This window comes from Musa acuminata, chromosome BXJ2-8 (assembly GCF_036884655.1).
Source record: "Musa acuminata AAA Group cultivar baxijiao chromosome BXJ2-8, Cavendish_Baxijiao_AAA, whole genome shotgun sequence".
Classification (NCBI taxonomy): domain Eukaryota; kingdom Viridiplantae; phylum Streptophyta; class Magnoliopsida; order Zingiberales; family Musaceae; genus Musa; species Musa acuminata.
The window spans coordinates 49,384,996-49,404,587 of NC_088345.1; the positions used below are offsets into that span (position 1 = coordinate 49,384,996).

Sequence of the window (19,592 nt, forward strand, 5' to 3'; positions counted from 1 at the left end):
TAGAAACGGATGTCATCATGATACAATGGAAGCTTATGACACATGCATTGTATGTGCAAATATCCATGTGGAGTTACTGAATCTCATCCATCAAACCATATCTTAATAAAATGCCCTTCCATATAACTACCTTGCTCATTTCTGGCTGTGAAGACAATCATGCCAGTTTCATCTCCCACCAAAATTTCTGCTAGAAGCATGCGAAGAACCTGGTGTCTAGAGGGGTGCTCCTTATGGAGTCCTATCTTTGAACTCACCGCCTTCGTTGTGAGCATATGCCGATGATACCAGACCTAAGCCGATTAACCTTAATAAATTACATATTCTCACGGCGGGCTCTGATTCAGCCATTTCCATCAAACGACCGAACCATTACTTGAACGGATTTGCAATTTTATGCAATGACCGGTAGGAAATCCAGTCATGCAGGGGATACATAGATCGCATGCTTATTATTATAAGAATTAGCATTATCCATCTGCGCTACCATAAACACTTCAATCATTTAAGGTCGATTGACACCTTAAGACGATCTAGTCTTATGCAAGCACATTCCGCAAAGATCGCCGAAAAATGAAATCAAGGAAAAAAAAAAACAAAACTGTTCTTCGCGCCATTCTTCGATTATGTTCGATCTGGGATCACTGAGACCGAAATCCTGATAAAGAAATCAGATATCTCGAAGAATACAAGTCGCCATCAGTTTACCTACGGTGTACCGCACGACAAAAAGAAAAATCCGATCAAATCAAGTGCCGAAGTTGGCAATGCCAATTAAACTCGGGAAGAAAGAACAAATTGCAGGAGATATCCATCCACGAGTTACAGATTCGCGTGAAGAACCCGAACGATTAATCAAGCCAAAGTAATGCAGAAGAAGACGATGGAACTGGGAGAAAGCACGACGCGCGAATCGTAGAATTAGGGTTTGGAGGGCATACAAGGGTTTTAGGTGGATTTTTCGCCGAGAGCAGAACAGTGGAAATGATGAAAGCTCGGGGTGGGCTGTGGGTTTAAATAGCCGTCGTGAGAAGAGCATCGGGTCGCGTGGCCGTGTGCAAGACGTACGACCGCAACTCGAATTCGAATTCGAACCTGAATCCGAATCCGATAAGCTTATAAGGTTGCAATGGCACTTGTGGCTGGGATAGTTAATCGGATCCAATAAAATAGCAGCGTCCATATAAAAAATAAATAATTAATTAATTAATTTGATATACTGTTATTAAGCTAAGAGTGTGAATGATCAACATAAAAAATGTTACTAAGCATTGATCCAATCCATCCATCTTAGGTAAATTAATGACAAATCCATTTCTGTGACCACAAAATAAGATAGAAGACATAATGAGCTATTAAAATCACCATAAGAAATGTCATCATGGTCTATTTCGTTACTTTGAATCCCGCTTTGTGATATAAATAATCTGTAAGGTTCAAGCAAATTAGAAAATGATCAATTAGAAAATGATCAGACGTCTAAAGTAAGTATTGAAGTGTTTGTTGCACCTTAGTTAGAAAAAGCCTTCCTACGCATATGATACATTCGTTCGGAAATATAATATAATGAATTTGATGAGCCATAAACAAGCAAATTATCTCCTTGCATGTGATGCGTTCATCCAAACCATATGCACCAAAGGGCTTGATGCATCCGAGTCGAGCAAAACATTCCTCATGCTCAATGCATTTATTTTAAATAAAGATATCTAAAACACTCTATATCTATTATTAATATAAATTAGCAAGTTCGGAAATAAATATTACGCTCCAACATTAACAAACCCTAACCTTGAATTTCAATGGAAACAAATAGTATTATAATTATATGCAACTAATTTAGATTCATCATTCAAAGATAGTTCGTTTGGAAAATGATTATGGCATCGAAAGATTGACTATACAAAGTTTGATATAGTTGGAGGATTTTGATAGTTAAAATTTTAATTTTTATAAAGTTTTATTTTTGTATATATGTATATGTTTATATACGGAGGATTTTGAATATAGTTGGAGGGATATAATATTAAAATGTACAAATATAAAATAGAAAAAACTCACAAAGAAATTATGCGGTCATCTTCTTTTTATGCGAGGTATCAAACCCGGCATCAAGCAAAAGGCAAAGCAAAAGCGGGTGTGATGCCGCTCCGCATCGCCCACCGACGCAGCGCAGCACCCAAAACAAAAGATCGCCGGATTCGTACTACTACCACTAGGCGAGAAGCGAGGAGAGAAGCTGCCGCCGCCGCCGGTCGTTGTTCCTCCTCCGGTCTTCCAAGAAGCGGTAGCTCCACTCCCATGGGGTCTTCGCCCAACCGCTCCTCCTCCTCCTCCTCCTCCTCCTCCGTCTCCCCGCCGCCGTCTCCCTCCGACCGGCAAGGGAGGCTCACCACGACGCAGCTGGAACAGCTCAGGGTGGAGCAGGAGGTCTACGGGATCTACCGCCTCTTCCATGGCGTCGCCCCCCACACCCGGTCCTTCACGTAAGCCCTCCCCTGTCGATCACTCCTGGGAAACCCTAATTTCGTTCCTGTCGATGTCGAATATTTTCTTCTCCGACGGGTCTGATTGTTCGAGAAAGTGCAGCCGCTGCTGAGTCTTTAACCCTCGCACGCTGAACAGCTACAAGAGACGATTTCGCCGTATTTCTTGCTCGGAAACTGACTAGTTAGATTATTCTCGTTGAGTTAGTTCCACTTACGCGAAATAGGAAATTGTGGTGCCTTCTGGTGTTCGAGATTTATTAACGAGAAAATGGTATGTGCATAAGAAATAGCAATGGACATAGGCAAAGGCAGTTCACATTATGCATGTTCTTAAAGTTAAATATAATTAGAGAAACTTTGCAAAATGGTAGGGTTGTCTGCGAGGGAAGAAATTTGAACTACAAGAATGGAAAGTCAAAATTTATGAGGTAAAGACCTCCTCCTTTCCTGATTCGATGAGACAAGCTCACTAGGATTGTGTTCTTGGCCAATCAAATGGTGCGTGTATATATATAATCTAGGAATCATAATAGTAATACCAACATTATTATTCTATTTAGCCTTTTATATTCCAGAATACTGACACAAATAACCAAAGGCATCTTGTTGGCAACGATTTATATCATAATGAGATGGAAATTAATCAATGTAGTTGTCCTCTGTTTGTATTAAAGGTTTGGAGAAATCGTGCTAATAGACTCCATAGACATTTTTAGTAAATTTAGCTTCTCATTGCCAGTGCTTGACACGAAGCTCACCTGCAAACAAAAGAAATTTGTATCACCTGCCTGTAACATGATCTGCCTTTATTTGAAAATTTTCATGCTTCCCAAGAAAACTGCTTGTACACCTGAAATCCACTTATCTGCTGTGATTTACTTGATGGAAATGGAAGAGATGAGAATGGAATTAATTATGAGTATGTGTTGTGTGTATATGACTTACTTGTAATGTAAATATTCTAAAGAGAATTGGCACACTTTAATGTACATAATGGTTCTGCCTCCTTTTCTGCTCATTCCTTTTTTATTTAAGTAAATTGAGGATGGCCATCTTTTTTTCTTTTTAAAGGAAATCGATGCTTGTTTAATGCTTATCAATCTTTTGCATTCTTCAAGGTTTGTTTCTTCCATTTGAATGTGCTTCATTGATCTTTTAGTCTAAAAAAAGTTTGGTTGAACCTTTTAACTAAATCAGTAGATGTGCAGGCTAGAACTTTGGCGTGACAAACACATTGAATTTCTAACAAGAGGGCTCAAGCAACTTGGACCAAACTATCATGTGCTAGATGCCAAGTAAGATTTTTGGTAATATATATATGAATGTGTTTTTTACATAGCCATTTTATCTTTAAGTAGAATTTATGGCTTTTATTTCTTATTATATCGATTTGGATTATTTTGTAATTGATAAGTGCAGTCGTCCTTGGCTATGCTATTGGATTATTCACTCAATCACTTTAATGGGAGAATCTGTCAACTCAGAACTTGAAGACAATGTGGTGCAATTTTTGTCCCATTGTGAGGTCTAAATTCTATTCAAAGCCTTCCTTTTTGGCACATTGCCTTCATTTCTTTAGTTTTTATGTATCAATGCCATTGATTATGATCCCCAAGAATTCTTATTTGTAAAGCATGATGCAGGAGCTATTTTGTCTAACTTGTATTTAGAATATTTTTGATAATTTATGGGGTTTTTATAAATGTAACAAGTTGCAACATGGTATTATCTTATGTAAGTCTACTTCACCAACCAAGATAGTCCAAGATGAAGAAAAGGAAGAAGAAAATTGAGAAGATATATTTGATTTTGAAGATAACTTTGCAGGAAAGAAAACTAATCCCAACCGAATATCTTGCTGATGGAGGATGTCCTGAACCTATGTAAGGATGATTTATTGATCTTAAATGAAGGAATATGATTTCTTAAAATATAAATTTTCCTTTTCTTTTTCTAGTGGTGGGTCTATTTAAAGAAGGAAAGAATTGGATTAGAAACATGGCTGAACGAATGAACATGTATTTCCCCACATTGTGTGATACGGTGGTTGGTGTGGCACCATATTCTTTTTCTGGTTGGTGTGATTGCACTGTCCACATGTGAGATGTACGGAGATACGACGCACACATTTCTTGAAGTTTATCCTTGAGCCAGATTATTGTATTTCTCCCTTGTTTTTCTCTTGTATCTCATCTAATATCTTCTTATTTCCATGCTATAATTAGCAAATCCTAAAAGAAAATTTTCTTTACCCATTCGTGCCTTCAGTATAAGTAATATTGATACCTTTTTATTTGGTACTTTAATCTCAGAAAAGGAAATATTAAATCTGCAATTGTCTTCTAGAAGTGTTCATTCTGTAGATTTTCACCAAACTACACCCTTTAGAATCTCAGTTTACACTTCCTTAGTATGGGAAATTGTAGTTTCTTTTTTAGGTTCTGCAGAATCTAAACCTGTTATATGCTAGTGTACTTTTCCTTTTTAGATTTTTTTTTCTTCCTATATTGGCTCTAATATTCAGTTAATGGTATTAAATTCTTTGGTAGCTATGTACAACTACAATTTAATGGTTGGTGAAATATTAATTAGCTTACTATAATCTGATTGTTATGGTGATGTTTAACTTGTCTAGTTCCATGCCTTGTTTAGTGTGATGCGCAATGTCCTTGGAGAGTTGTCATTGTGGATGATTTAATTACTTTTGAAGTATGAATTGAAATTGTTTTTGTTGCAATCCCACAGGACAAAAATGGTGGATATGGTGGTGGACCAGGGCAGGTTTGTTCTTTCTTATTTTAATTGCTTCTTTTATTAAAACTTGCCTTTGGCTCTGTGACAGTTTGTCGTGTGTACAATCACTGGTAACGTCCTAAGCAATCAACGTATGCTAAGCATACGTGTGATTGGATAAACTACGTTATAAGTTGCACTGGAGAAAATAATTTGTTTATGCCTGCGAGCATATAATGTCTGGAAAGTACTGAATATTGTGTGAATCTCTCTATTCATGAAAATATCTTAATAGCAACTTAGCATAGGAAGCTGTGACTCAAGAGAAGATAGGTGTAGAAGACTGTGGTGACATAGGGATTGAAAGTGATAGGATGTGATTCTCTTGTCGGTTTATTCTTCAGTTCAAGGATAGTTGGCCTCCCAAGGGTGAAAGAGAGAAAAGAGAGGATTTGTATAGTATTTTAGATAATGTATGGAAGACTTTTTTGAAATTTTGGAATCCCATATAAATCTATCTGAAGAAAGGTCTAAAATTTTCTGAACATCAATTCTAATAGTTTAAGGACTCTCCCAGCTTTGTTTATGACAATAAGAGGACTTAAAAAAAGGAAAACAACTCACTGTGCTTCAAACTCACATTATCCCTAAGGGACGGGCTTGGATCCTATTGCAGGGCCACATCTTTCAGCTTTATTCCATCTTTCTTCTCGTCTTCACGCGTTGAGGTTGGGCGAGGATGTTGTCCATAATGTACCTGAAATTAAAGAAAGTGTAGGGAACTTTATGGCTTCCACGTTGCTCCACAATGTATCAATTAAATCTCACAAACTCTATTAGCATAAGACTACAGGGTCAAGGAGAAAATTTTGCCCCACAACAATTTATTAGTTATTAGTGAGATTTGACTCAGTTGATTTTTAGGCAATCTTTAGCCAATTGGTCACTGTTTCTTTGTATGAGGTGAATTTGAAACAGATGACTCATTGTTACAATTTCTGAGACTCATCGTTGATCTTTTGGTTATATTTGTAATAAGTTCATGTGCAAATTTCTATTTTCAGCATCATCATATTGTTTTAGAATTTCTGACATTTACTAAATCTGTTGCTCTGTTAGATGCCTCATCTTGCAACAACTTATGCTGCTGTTAACACACTTATTACTTTGGGAGGCGAGATGTCGTTGTCATCTATACATAGGTCACTGATCTAACTCTGCATCTTTAGTCGCTTTTTTGTTTGAATTTGTCATTTGAATAGAATCTTACATGATTCAATATCTTTTGAGTGCTCAGAGAAAATATGCTCAAGTTTTTGCTGCAGATGAAAGATTCTTCAGGTGCATTCAGGTTTAATTCATTTATAATTTCTCACAATCATACTTGGATGTATGCAAGTAATATATGTGACGGATTTATGCCTAAGAAATAATTGGACTATGAATCGAGTAATCATAGTTTTTCTTATTGTTCCAATGTCGTCTTAAAAAGCCCCTGCTAAGTCAACATTTCACTTCTGGATGCTATTTTATGTTATGCTAGTAACACCTTTGTACGTATATTTATCTCAATCATGTACACAGATTCAATGATTGGATTGTATATGTTGAGACTGAAGTGTCAAAAATATGGTGCCAACAACATGGACTTTACAGGAAAGGAAGAATATGCAAAATGATATAGCATCCTCTACTGTTAATTCCGATTATATGAATTGAGATGAATCTAAAAGAATTGTCTTGTTGTTATGTGATTTACAGTGTCTGGATCAAGTAGTTTAGGCACCCAAACTCTCTCTCCTAAGTATTGTTGTAAACTATATTGCTTGTTCATTGTTGAACCTGTACATTAAAGTGTTATATATGTGTTTTTAGCATCAAAAGAGATTGTCTTTGGATTTTACATGACATGATAAATGCACAAAATGGATTGCTTAATGGCCTTTATATTCAAATTTGTTTTCTCTTTATAAGAACATCCAATTAATTTAAACTCTGATGTTATATGTTTAAGATATTTGAATTATGTGATTTACTCAATCTCTATCGCCCGAGTATTGTGGTGCACTATATCTATTGGTACCATGCAGACTGTGGGGACATAGTCTTTATAATCGTAATTATCAAAGAGCATGTATATTTTTAGAATATACTTCAATCGTGAATCATGATCTGCAGTCTACATCACAAGTTGGTTTTGTGTTGGGAGCTTGATTATTTAGTTCACCAATCTGGGTTAGTCACATAGACCTACTGATCGTTAGCTATATCATGATCTGTAGTCTGCATCACAAGTTGGTTTTGCTTGGGAGCTTGATTATTTAGTTGACCAGTCTGGGTTAGTTATATGAACCTACTGATTTTTAGCTGTATTTTTAATGGGGCCAGCCTAATATCGCACTTCTTGTAGTCTTTTCAATGTGTTCAACATACTAATAGCACTTACATTAGCCTCTTGCATATTTACAAGTTCTTTCACTTAATAGAGAGCAAAAACTTATCATCTGATTGAAGTTACAGGCTATCAAAGTGATATAGCTATAAAGTGGGATCTTACATACATATGTGAATGCAAAATGCAGTCTTAGCAATTGTGAGCTTCTTCTCAGGGAGGTTACATCAACATGTGTTGCTTGACATAATTAATGTGTTGCTTGATACATCAACATGTGTTACCTTCTTCTTGGAGAGATCAAATAAAGATATTGGTACCATTAATTATAAAGTGGGACCTAGTGTTAAAGAGATATTGTATGCAAGGATCTGCATTAACATATTAGGTATAAGTATGTGTTGCTTGACGTTATTTTTACATGGTTACATGATACAACGGAGGTTATTAGTATCTAAAATTTCCATGTCATTCATTTACAACATTTCTTATGGTTTATAGCACATTGATGATTAATGGTTTTCCATATCTTTTCATGATTTTATTTGTAAATTTGCTGAGATGAACTATGTTGTTAAGGACTATGGTAGTAATTAATTGGACATGTGGATATCTAGCATCTTTGTTGATTGAATTCCTGGGTTTCAGACGATATGAAAAATCAAAGGCTGCTAGCAACATTGGAAAGTGGTTGTGAGCAACACTAGAAAGTAGGGTCTTTCTTACTCAAGGAGAACTTGTTACTGATCTTCAGACATAGTGTTGCTTTACATCTATTGGACATCAAGAAATGGCAGATGTATCCCTGTATCCATCCACTCTCATAGATTTTACCCCATTGAATCAGGACTTTATATCCTTGTTGGTTCTACTTATATGCTTTGGGTTGCCCCTATAATGTTCTGACCTTTTCATGTGGTGCTTCGACAATCTATTAACTACTTATTTCAAAACTTCTTTTCAAGTTGCCCTGGTTGGTGGAAATCAAATTATACGGGTAGTTGTAAATGAGTCAGATTAAAGAAATTTCTCAATATATTTTTAGATTGTTTCCATTGTATCTAGGTTCTCTTTTGAGATAGTTTTGAGATGACTTAAACCATTGTTGTCTTGTAGTTTTAGAGTCTGATATTCTGATGTTATGTTTTCCAAAGTTTTAGCGAAACAATGGACAGACATCCATGTAAGGCCTTGGCCTAAATGTATTGGAGCTTAACTGAACTGTATCTCATGCACATTCTAATAACATATTAGTCCAGGAAACATGCTGAACTTGTGGGACACATTATATATCCTTTTAAGATGAACTGTCTATCCGGTCACTTTTTTTATCAGATTATCATATAAATGGATCCTCTTTTCTTATGCAATGAACAGTTTTACCTGCTGTTTGCTTCACTGGAATATATGAAGGTTTTACTGATGATTTTGGTTTTCTAGTGATACACATTTTTTAATTTTCTCAGAATGCATAATGGCGGTGAAATTGATGTTCGTGCTTGCTATACGGCAATATCGGTTAGTTCCCCCTCTTGTTCATATTTCTGTTAATATATGCTAGAAGCTGGAAGAATGTGATGAGCGAAGCATGTTTGTCATTTTACTCCATTTTATTTAAGTTGCTTCAATTCTTTGTGAAACCAGGTTGCTAGTATTCTCAATGTTCTGGATGATGAGCTGGTAACAGATCTTGGAAATTATATTTTGAGGTTGGTCCCTATAACTGGAAATTTTGAGAATTTAAGGCCTCCTATAACTTAAATTTTCAATAATATATAGCATAAAAAAAATTTCATTGCCTTTATATGATGGTGCACACAATGGGGGTTTCTTTTAGGGTTTTACAGTATCGACTGAGCTTTCCGCATAGCTTTTGTGCCCCTTAATATTACCATAGAGGCCACAAATGATGAAAGCCTAAAGCATCCAAGAAATGAAATGTGGATGCTTCTTGGACATGGTCGTAAGCCTTCATTCTTCAATCATGTCATCAATCATGCTAGCAAACCGATACCAGATCTTAGAAAACTTTGAGATATTTAATCAAAATAGTTGATATGCTATAAGAAACTTTTAGCAGTGGTCTCTAAGCATCAATAACAGGTTACATTTAAATTCTAAATGCTTTTGATTTTACAATTTCAATGAACTTCTGCGAGACAGTGGTGCTTGACCTTTTAAACAAGCAGAACTACATTATTGACTAGAGGTAGAAGTTTTAGCAGCAAAGGAAGCTATGAGTTATGAGCGCTTTGGTCTCTGTTACACTGGGTAAATGAGCCATTCTGAAGAGTAGCTACTAAAGGCAATGGCCTTTTGCATTTCAGTTTTTATTTTCAGAGTGTATTATTATCTCAGGATCTAGCACATGTAGACCTCCTAAATTACAAAGGCTTTATGAAAAAGTCATTGTTTTTTAATCATGAGTATTGTGATGCACAATTAATATTGTCGCATGTAAACTACAATGAAATATTTTACCAGTTTCATATTCACTACAAACCCTTTTCTTGTTTTTTCTACTACTGTTTGCCCCCGGCATATTGAAATGTAGTTGGCGATCAAAATTTTGTTAATTTCAGCTGTCAAACATATGAAGGTGGTATTGCTGGGGAGCCTGGTTCAGAAGCTCATGGGGGGTATGTTTTCTTTAAACAATTACTATTTTTGCTTTGTCATTGTTGGGTTCAAAGTTTCTGAAAAAGAATTATTTACAAGCCCTCAATGTTCCTTTTTCTTAAAGGTACACATTCTGTGGGCTGGCCACAATGATTCTGATTAATGAGGCTGATAAGCTGGATTTGCCTAGTTTAGTTGTAAGGATATTCTCATTTGCTCTTGATGCTTTACCTTAATTTCTGCTCCTATATATTTCAATCCAGAAGCTTATGAATTGTAAATTCAGTATGGTTCCAAGTTTTTGGTTAATCAACAATTTAAATATGTCAGCCTATGAATTGTGAATTCATACTGCCAAAGGTTTTGGTAACTGGCATCTTCAATATTTCAAGTGCTCAAAGTATCTAATAAATAACTGGAACAAACATTTAAAAGATTATGATAAGAATTCATGATGAAACTGTACTTTTTGGATTTGGCATAAATGAATCTCAAGGCATAGTGCGTTTTACTGTCATTATGCTTATGTTGTATTTATACCATTGGCAGATGTGTTACTCAATGGCATGAGTTTGGACACATGAAATGGAGCGAAACTAACTTCATCCAATTCTTCCTACATTTTCTGCAATTTAGCAAGTCAATAGTACCATTTCCTAGTTCAAAAGCAAAACTAACTTCATCTGTGTAAGTCTAGAATGGAGCGAAACACCTAAATTGATAAGAATGGAACTTTTCTGACATCAAATGGTGTCTTATTGGGATGTTTAGTGGATGAAAAGTTTTAAATGTATTTAAATTTGGAATAAGATATGTATATGCGAAACTTGTGTAAATTTGTGCATGTGCAATTTTGTAGATGTTTTCACTTGCATAATCTTAAATGCATTTAATAACTTGAAGCCGATCAGATGTACTAGTGTCTAAGATTGTTTTTCACTTGCATATATGTTGCGATGCTGCTGCATATAATGACACAGCATTGTATCTATCATTTTAACATGCATGCCATGACACCTGTCCTAGATTGTTCATGCAAAGGTCTGGCTTGGTAGGCTAATTTACTGCCCATGCCACTACTAGAAGTTTGGTTAGGGATGGACTGGCATGTAGTGCACACACACCCACATTGTTATTATTGTCGTTCTGGGTCTGCATATGGATGAGCTAAACATGCATATGTTAAGTTTCTATTTGTGAGGATATTATGTATGCCTTAAGTTCTATTAGTGAATGAAGATAGGCTTTGAATTTCAAGTTTTTTGGGTCACAGCTAGGCGAGTGAGCTTGTAATAACTACAAGATAAATACAAAGTCTGAATCTAAAACTAATTAGCGTACCAAGTTTTGAATATCATCTCATATGTATGCTTACAAACAAGGGTGTCACGACCCAGGCCTAATGGGTTAATTGGCCTATTAGTTTCGTTTGGTCCAGACCACAAGCCAAAATGTTTAAGCTGAAATTGATAGTAGTACACTCATCTGACCCTTATAAGCCAATCTTAATCTTGCTCATTTCTGATGTGGTACTAATTGGGGTGCTACAATTTCCCCCACTCAAGGGCTTGATGTTTTCGTCAAGGCCTAGCATAGCCCAGATCAAACCACATGTGAGGTGTAGCCTAGTGGTGGCTCCACACTATGACGAGTCTTCTGACTCCATCCAGGTAGTCCTTTCTTATTCGAATCCTCTCATCGTGCCCAAATACTAGGTTGGCTTTGATACCAAATGTTACGATCCAGGCCTGATGGGTTAGTTAGCTTATAAACTTCGTTTGGCCTAAACCACTAGCCAAATTATTTAAGTTAAGGTTGATAGTACACTCATCAGACTCTTATAAGCCAATCTTAGTCTTACTCACTTTTGATGTGGGACTAATCGGAGTGTTACAAAGGAAGCTTATATTTGCTGGCCCAAAGGCTTCTGGTTAATGAGAAGCTGCATTTTTTTATTATGCAGCAGAGGATGAGGAATCTCCCTGCAAATTATGTGGTATATCTTTTTCTAGTATATCAAGTTGTTAATCTATACACAAGTATAAAGCTTAACCAATCATCCATTCCTAAACATGCATTATCTCTTAACATATGTTTGTTTATTGGTAGTTGAACATGGTTCCCTGATAGTAAGTGCAAACGGATGTTGATTCTGTGGTCAACTTATAATTTCCATTTAGTAACAGAAGAGTGTTGGATATTTGTGCAATGACTAGCATGCTTATTTATCAAGGTTTAAATGAATGGAATATATTTGTAGTTGATTAAGATCAATGATTGAAATTTCGTACTGTACCAAAGTTTCGAGATTCGCTTGGTACGATACGATACTGTATATCGAGCGGTATATTTCAGTATACCGCTCGGCGTAAACAGAAAAACATATATATATATATATATATATATATATATATATATATAAGTAAAAAAAAGGGCGACTCCCTCGTCGCCCTTTTTGGTGCGTGGCTCGATTTCTTCTCCCCACACAGGTAGAAAAACGAGGTGACAATGCCTTTTTACTTATATATATATATATATATATATATATATATATATATATATATATATATATATATAAGTGAAAAAAAAGGCGATGTCGCCTCTTTTCTGCCCTTGCGGAGTGAAACCATTTCCTTCTCCCTGCGCAAAAAAGGGCGACAAGGAGACGTCGCCGCCTCAGACAAGGAGGGAGAGCGACACCGGATCTCCAAGTTCTCCTCTTCTTCTTCCTCTTCTTTCTTCTCCCTCGGCTAATACCACCCGGTACCGGGTGGTAATGGGGCGGAAACAACCCCAATCGACGGTATTACTCGGTAGCGGGTGATTCACGTACCGGTCTACTGGCGGACCAATATGTACCTCCTAGTACGGGCAGTATTATTCGGAATTAAAAACCTTGATTAAGATGTTATCCAGTGTATTGCGCTCAACACGTTGAGTTGCAAGTTCTAACATCACTTGTCATTGATATTTAAGAAAATTGATTTGAATTCTCTATTGCAAGATGCCTATTTGTTTGGTGTTTGTGTTGTACTTCTAGACTTGGGGTCCTAAGAGTGTCTACATGCAATGTATAATTAGGACTGGGTAGCATCTCGTCAAGGAGTGGAGTGTGGCTTTCAAGGGCGAGTAAATAAGTTGGTTGACGGTTGCTACTCCTTTTGGCAAGTAATTATCTTTCTTTTTTCTATAGTTATTTTCTTAATCATCCAAATTAGAGTTAAAATTTTAAATTTTACTAGGGAGGTGTTCTTGCTTTGGCACAAAGGCTATTGCCGATTGTTCACAAACAGCTGGAGTCCTCTTTTATCAGTGGAGTGCAGGCATCTGCTGAGTGTAAGAAATCATGTAATTTCACTGCAGAGGAAACTGGCCAAGATGAAAACTTATGCAGAGCTGGGACTTCTCATCCTGAAAATGAAGGTAGACTTATAAAGCTGTTGAAATTGCAAGCATTCTTATTTGTAACTGCTTCAATCATATGAATTGAATGCTTTAAAAGGCTATGTAAGTATATAATTCTTTTTCCTGACATGATTCAGAAATGCCTGGTTATCTAACTGCCAGCTATATAATGATGACCAAGGACAAAATCAACTTTTTTTTAATTAGAGCTAACTTGAACCATTAGATTGCTAATGAGATATGGGGATCCTGTTAATATATGTTATAATGAAACAAGTTATAATATGTTTATCTTGGCATGTTTGTATTATCTACTGTTTGTAATCAACTGATAACTGGAGATATTTAGCATATGGCATATGCAGTCTGTTGCATGAGTACTAAGAATGTGAACTGTGCTAGTTCAAAATCCTTCGTAGTATTCTTTCATACAGGAGAGTTCTGAAAGAAATGAGAATTATGTTCTGCTGATCATGCCATGATTTCCCTTCCTGTTCTTTTCTTCTTTTTTTTCTCTGTTAGGGGCTGTACTTGCATTCATCAGTATGAATCATATATATTCTGTACAATTGAGTAGATACTGATACTTTATTTTTGTATTTTTTATTTGCTGTTGCATTTCATTAAACTACTTTGCTTACTTGGCATTTTGGTGTGCTGACTTGGTAGTGCAATGATCTTGAAACAGGAGAAGAACTTTCAGATTTTGGTTTTTCTTTTATAGGAAGACATACTGAATGTGGCCCTTTATTCCATAGTATCGCTTTGCAGCAATATATACTCCTATGTTCCCAGGTATGTGCTGGATAATGAAGAAAACTCTGTATCCAGTTTATTCAAAAGTTTAATTCTAAAACTAATGCATAATGGGATTCAAGAGCTATTTTAAGGTTTTTTGTTATAGAACTTGGGAAGTTTTTATCAATTAGATCACACTCTTAACATGTCCTTATGAAAATCATCAGCAATTAGCCTCATGTCCAACTTCATCATTAGGATTTAGCAAGTGTCCCATCTATTTTTGCTACAGAGGATTTAATTGACGGTTTTATATCTTGTGCAAAATTTGGAAATTGAAATCATCTTTTTGCATGTTATTTTTCTGATTCTTTTTCCTAACATGTTTTGGGAGATTCTGTCAAGAATAAACTAGGGTTTTGTTAGCTTTGTCAAGTTATGGAAGCATCGTGATATTTTCTTTTAAATAGAAGGGAAGTGCAGGTTGTTTAGTAGTTGTGCAGGTTCTTTTAGTTTTATGGTTGTGATGATAGTATAGACGGTCTTGTTTCATATGTTATCAGAAGCGCAAATTCTTGCATAGTTTTGTTTACCATATGCTTGTGTTCACTGGCGTCTCTTGTTCATCTTTCTAATATTTGAAACACCTAAAGCATTGCATCTGTAGGTGCTTGAGGGAGGATTCAGGGACAAGCCTGGCAAGCAGCGGGACTTCTACCACTCATGCTACTGCCTGAGTGGTCTGTCCGTGTCTCAGTATAGCTGGTCAAAAGATGATGGTGGACCTCCATTAACGAGTGCAGTGTTGGGTCCCTACACTAACCTGTTGGAGCCAGTCCATCCTCTCTATAATGTTGTTCTCCATAAATACTACAAATCACATGAATTCTTCTCAACTCTCTGATCATCAAGGTTATCCCTTCAAACCTCTGCATCACACAATATAATGAAGAGCCCAACTATCATGTAAGCAATCCTTCCAGAGTCGTGCTTCCTCGTCGTTCCCGGAAGAATGGTCTCTCTTTACTTATAAAGATATCGATTCTTGTACCAGGAGCAGTGGAGTTCTTTTTTTCCTAGTCAAAAGTATGAGATGGTTAATATTCTGCATGTCATGGCTTTCCACAGCAAAAGAAAGCCTGAGGCACGGAGGAAAAGTAGCTAATTGTATCTGCACCTGATTACCGGGGATTTATAGGGTGAGGAGAAAGCATAGGTTCCTAACCATTGCTTTATCATGCCCCCAACGTGCACTGCTATTTCTTGTTGATGTTGAATTACCAAACCTGAACCCTCCACATTAATATTGGCTCCAATGTCGAGCATGACAATATATTCATCCATGATGAAGTGTATGTTTTAACAAGATTTGATAGTTTGATTTTGTTTATTATCTACTTTCATGGAATCAGTCTGTGTAAAGCATTTGGTAATCATTAGTGTTGACAATTTACAAGCAAAGTTGACATGTTCTCCAAGATTTAGAACTAGTAGGGAATTGGTGTAAACGGATACCAAATTTTGGTGGGTGCATTCATTAGAAGCAGAGAATGACTCATGAGACAAATATTGTCATCTTTTCCAACAATAAAATAATAATAATATATATTACATCAGCAATTAATTTCTTATTGTATCTTAAAATTTCAAACTGTCGAATAGGGAAATAAAATTCATAGGGAATTTAGGCAATGATCAGTTAGAAAAGCTGTGACTGACTCAATAAATTGCCATCGTAATTTAATCCAATTCTAAACTTTTCTTAATCTGATTTATGTCGAGTAAACTTACTTTATTCTCCTCAGTGCATTTCCTTCGTTGAGATTCGTGTTTAGGCCCGAAAAATATACTCCATTTCTCCCGATGAGTTACACCGTAGATGGTAGTCTCTCAATGCCTCAGCAATTCCCTTCTCTTTTCCCCTCCGGGCACGCTTTGAAGTGAGGCCGATGAGTTCCCCCGAGCGATCGCCACCGCCTCCGCCTCACAACACCCCCGAGAGGCCGGAGTCCCCGGAGCCGGCGGTCACGGCGCTGGCGGTGGCTGGCCGGCTGAGCCTGGACGAGTTAGCCGTCATGGTGAGTGTTGTCGATGGCGGGGAGGGTGGCGGCCGTGTCTCGAGGAAGGCGGAGAATGGTCTCGGGGCGGTGATGAGGGCGGCGCTCGGACTTAGGGTCTCCGCTGCGTTACTGTGTCTCGTGTCGTTCTCGGTCATGGTTGCAGACAACACCGAGGGGTGGGCCGGCGACTCCTTCGGCCGATACAGCGAGTACCGGTACGAACCGATGTTTTCCTCCATTCGAGAGCTTCTAGCTGATGGTCCGTCCCACCTAAAATGTGGTCTCGTCTTTTGGATCTTTGCTGAGGTTTATATGTCGCGATATCGAGCGGTGTTCGTCTCTTGTTGTTTGGTGGCTGCAGATACTTGGTTTCTGTCACTGCGATTGCTTTCGGCTACTCAGCGTTCCACATTTACGCGAAGGTCCACCATGTGATACTGAAGAAATACATCATCCGCAGTCCGATCAATTACTACTTCGACCTCACAATGGATCAGGTGGGTATAAATCTCGTTCTCCTATATATATATAATATTATATTATCTGAATTCACTGTTTAGAAGATCATATAATCTATGTGCTGTTTTAGGACTTGCGATTATGTTGGAGAATGTGAGGCAAATGACATCAAGAAGCCTTGTTTACTTGTTGACATCACCAGTCAGGACATGAATTCCTTGTGTTGATTTTATTTTCTTGGACTGGTGAATGTTGACCACTTATACTATACACCGAATACAGTTCTTCAGTTCAGTTCGCTTTTCTAATACAAATCTCATCTCTAATTAAAAAGAATCAAGTAGCCTTGCTTTGCTTTTGTTCTGGTAACCTCTAAGATCATTAAAGATCAAAATTTTGTGGCCATCCCATCGGTTATAACTTGTCAAAGGATAATTGTTTGGCTGTATGGCTGTGTTATCTTCGGGGGTCAGAGATTCTAAGAGACAAAAGAAAGCTGAAGTTTTTCATTTCATTTGAACCAGACCAAGATAGGCCCATAATCTAATTTGATGCTTCTGTTTTGCTCATGAGAGAAAAAGAAGCATAAATGGGTTTTTAAGTAGGTAGGACATCCAAAGGGTGTATAAAGCCTCTAGTTAAACATAGTCACTGTCCATAGCGTATTTTAACAATGTCCTTTAAGCTACAATACTAGGTTTATAACTATAACATTACTAAGACTGGAAATCCATTCCCTGTCAATTAATATGACATTGACCTAATTATGATGGACAAAGTCTTCAGAGCGGTTTACACTTTGCTTATGATACTACTGATGCTGAGCAGAGTCTGGTATTGTGAACTACTTTTTCAGTCTCAACATGAGCTTTTGTATATTGTATCTTCTGGTTTATATTTTTTTGAAGTTAGAAGTAGATGAATTATAGGTTTGTTAAGTCCTTTATGCTTCATGCTCATGTTATATTAACCATGGGACAAGATACAGTGTGTATACTCTCTTGATTTGGTTTGGAGATAGAAGTTCAGGTACCCCGTGTTCTTTTTTATGTCGTCTCAAAGGTAATATAACATGTCAAAGTGCCAAAATTGCAAAATATCTCTTTGATCGAAGCATTCCTGAATCGAAAGCTGTAACTATCTTGAGTGTTTTAAGCATCGATTGAATCTGTTCCTGAAGTTTTGCTTGTTGCAGATACTGGCTTACCTTCTGATTGCTGCATCCTCTGTGGCTGCCTCCCGTAATGATCTTTGGATGTCTAGATTCGGAAGTGATGAATTCATGGACATGGCAAATGTGTCTATTGCCATCTCATTCCTAGCTTTTGTTGCCCTCGCTTTGAGTGCACTCATCTCGGCGCACAATTTCTTCCGTCGGAGTTCTGGTGTCACATCACAGATGGAACACCTGTGATGCTATGCTGCACAAAATTAATATAAATAGATCTACTTTGTCCAATTACCATGGAAGATGGACTTTTTGAATCACTTGTTCCAGTCATATGCAAAAGCTTAGGAGTGGAAGAATGTTGGATGAATTGTCTTAAAGGTTGCCATATGTTCTTGCTCAGCCCGTCACAGCTAAGCTGAAGGTTGGATGCGACATCATATCCTAGAAATGTTCTACATGTAAAATACATAAACCAAAGTATTGTGGGATTGGATGATCTGTCGGTGTTCTTCGGACATAATGTTTGCTCATTGCCAATCCGTTTTCCTTTTGTGTAGATTTTTATTGAATTGCACATGGTTACGAGGATGTATGAACATGTGATATGAGCGCGAGGCATGACTTCTCTCACATTTTTTGGCAGTACTAGCAATTGGAGGAAGTTGGCGTCCATCTCTATCACCAAGTTAAGAGGAAGATGTTGGGGTAGTCGTTGCCATGATCTTTCTTTTATAGAACATGACCCCCTCATGGTGTATATATATATATATTCTTGTAATGAAGTTTAACCAAGTAGTGCTTTCCCTGATGCTTAACAGTACTGTTCTTGCTTCTTCAGATGGATTTAGGATCCACCAGCTCCAATCTTTGGAAGCCATGACTCTGCCTCATCTTTTAAGTATTGTAGGCTCCTGAATACACTGTACTTTTTTTTTTTTCTCCCTCCTTCCAAATAATATCATATCAGATACGGATTGTATCTGTTATATGATTCATTGAACCTCCCACCTTCATTTCATGTTTATTTAATTTTTTATTTGAATTTTTGAAACTTGATTTGGGAATTTTGTAAGTCAAAGTTGATGTGTTTATGGGTTGACCCTATAATGGAGTTTAACATAGGTCATTTATGAGTGTAATATCATGAAAAATTATCTAATTCACCTTAATCTCTCAACATGGTAGATAAATATTACACAAATAGTGATTTCATTATATTTTTTTTAATTTTAGGTGATTTTAATTTTTTAAAGTCACATTTAAGAACAAGGATATGTCAGCTTAGGGGTGTCCACACCCAACTTCTGGTAGATGCCTATAAAGTAGGATTTTTATTTTTTGGTGAATTACCCAATATTTTTTTAACCCAAATCGAATTCAATGCTATATTAATAGCATTTTCCATCTCAAGTAAGAACAGAAAGCCTCCGATTTTGATCTCATGTACGATGCACGGGCTTTAACGTATTCTTGATTCCCGGACGGAGCAGAGGTGCGCTATGCTATCTGAGCCAACAAATCAGCGA

The 19,592-nt window shown here is 36.9% G+C and overlaps 2 protein-coding genes across 7 annotated transcripts; both read left to right on the forward strand.

Annotated features, from left to right (window-relative positions):
- Positions 1–2,121: 2,121 nt before the first annotated feature.
- Positions 2,122–15,773, forward strand: LOC135619960 (protein farnesyltransferase subunit beta-like). Of its 6 annotated transcripts, XR_010489576.1 has the most exons (15): positions 2,122–2,486; positions 3,698–3,784; positions 3,909–4,014; positions 5,235–5,270; positions 6,342–6,424; positions 6,520–6,573; positions 9,081–9,132; positions 9,259–9,323; positions 10,197–10,253; positions 10,358–10,430; positions 13,315–13,401; positions 13,476–13,656; positions 14,327–14,433; positions 15,044–15,342; positions 15,431–15,773. XR_010489576.1 is itself a non-coding variant. In XM_065122483.1 (14 exons), exons 1-14 carry the CDS (start codon positions 2,143–2,145, stop codon positions 15,278–15,280), a joined length of 1,569 nt encoding a protein of 522 aa, XP_064978555.1. In that variant the 5' UTR covers positions 2,122–2,142; the 3' UTR covers positions 15,281–15,773. The 6 variants fall into 6 exon arrangements, 3 of the variants coding, with proteins under 3 accessions (XP_064978555.1, XP_064978557.1, XP_064978556.1); XR_010489577.1 differs by lacking the exon at positions 15,431–15,773 and having other exon boundaries at positions 13,480–13,656; positions 15,044–15,182; XR_010489578.1 differs by lacking the exon at positions 15,431–15,773 and having other exon boundaries at positions 13,480–13,656; positions 15,030–15,167.
- Positions 15,774–16,181: 408 nt separating this feature from the next.
- Positions 16,182–18,658, forward strand: LOC135580896 (CASP-like protein 4A3). The gene is made up of 3 exons (XM_065119139.1): positions 16,182–16,651; positions 16,798–16,933; positions 18,091–18,658. The coding sequence occupies exons 1-3, from the start codon at positions 16,326–16,328 to the stop codon at positions 18,307–18,309; spliced, it is 681 nt and encodes a 226-aa protein (XP_064975211.1). The 5' UTR covers positions 16,182–16,325; the 3' UTR covers positions 18,310–18,658.
- The last annotated feature ends 934 nt before the right edge of the window (positions 18,659–19,592 follow it).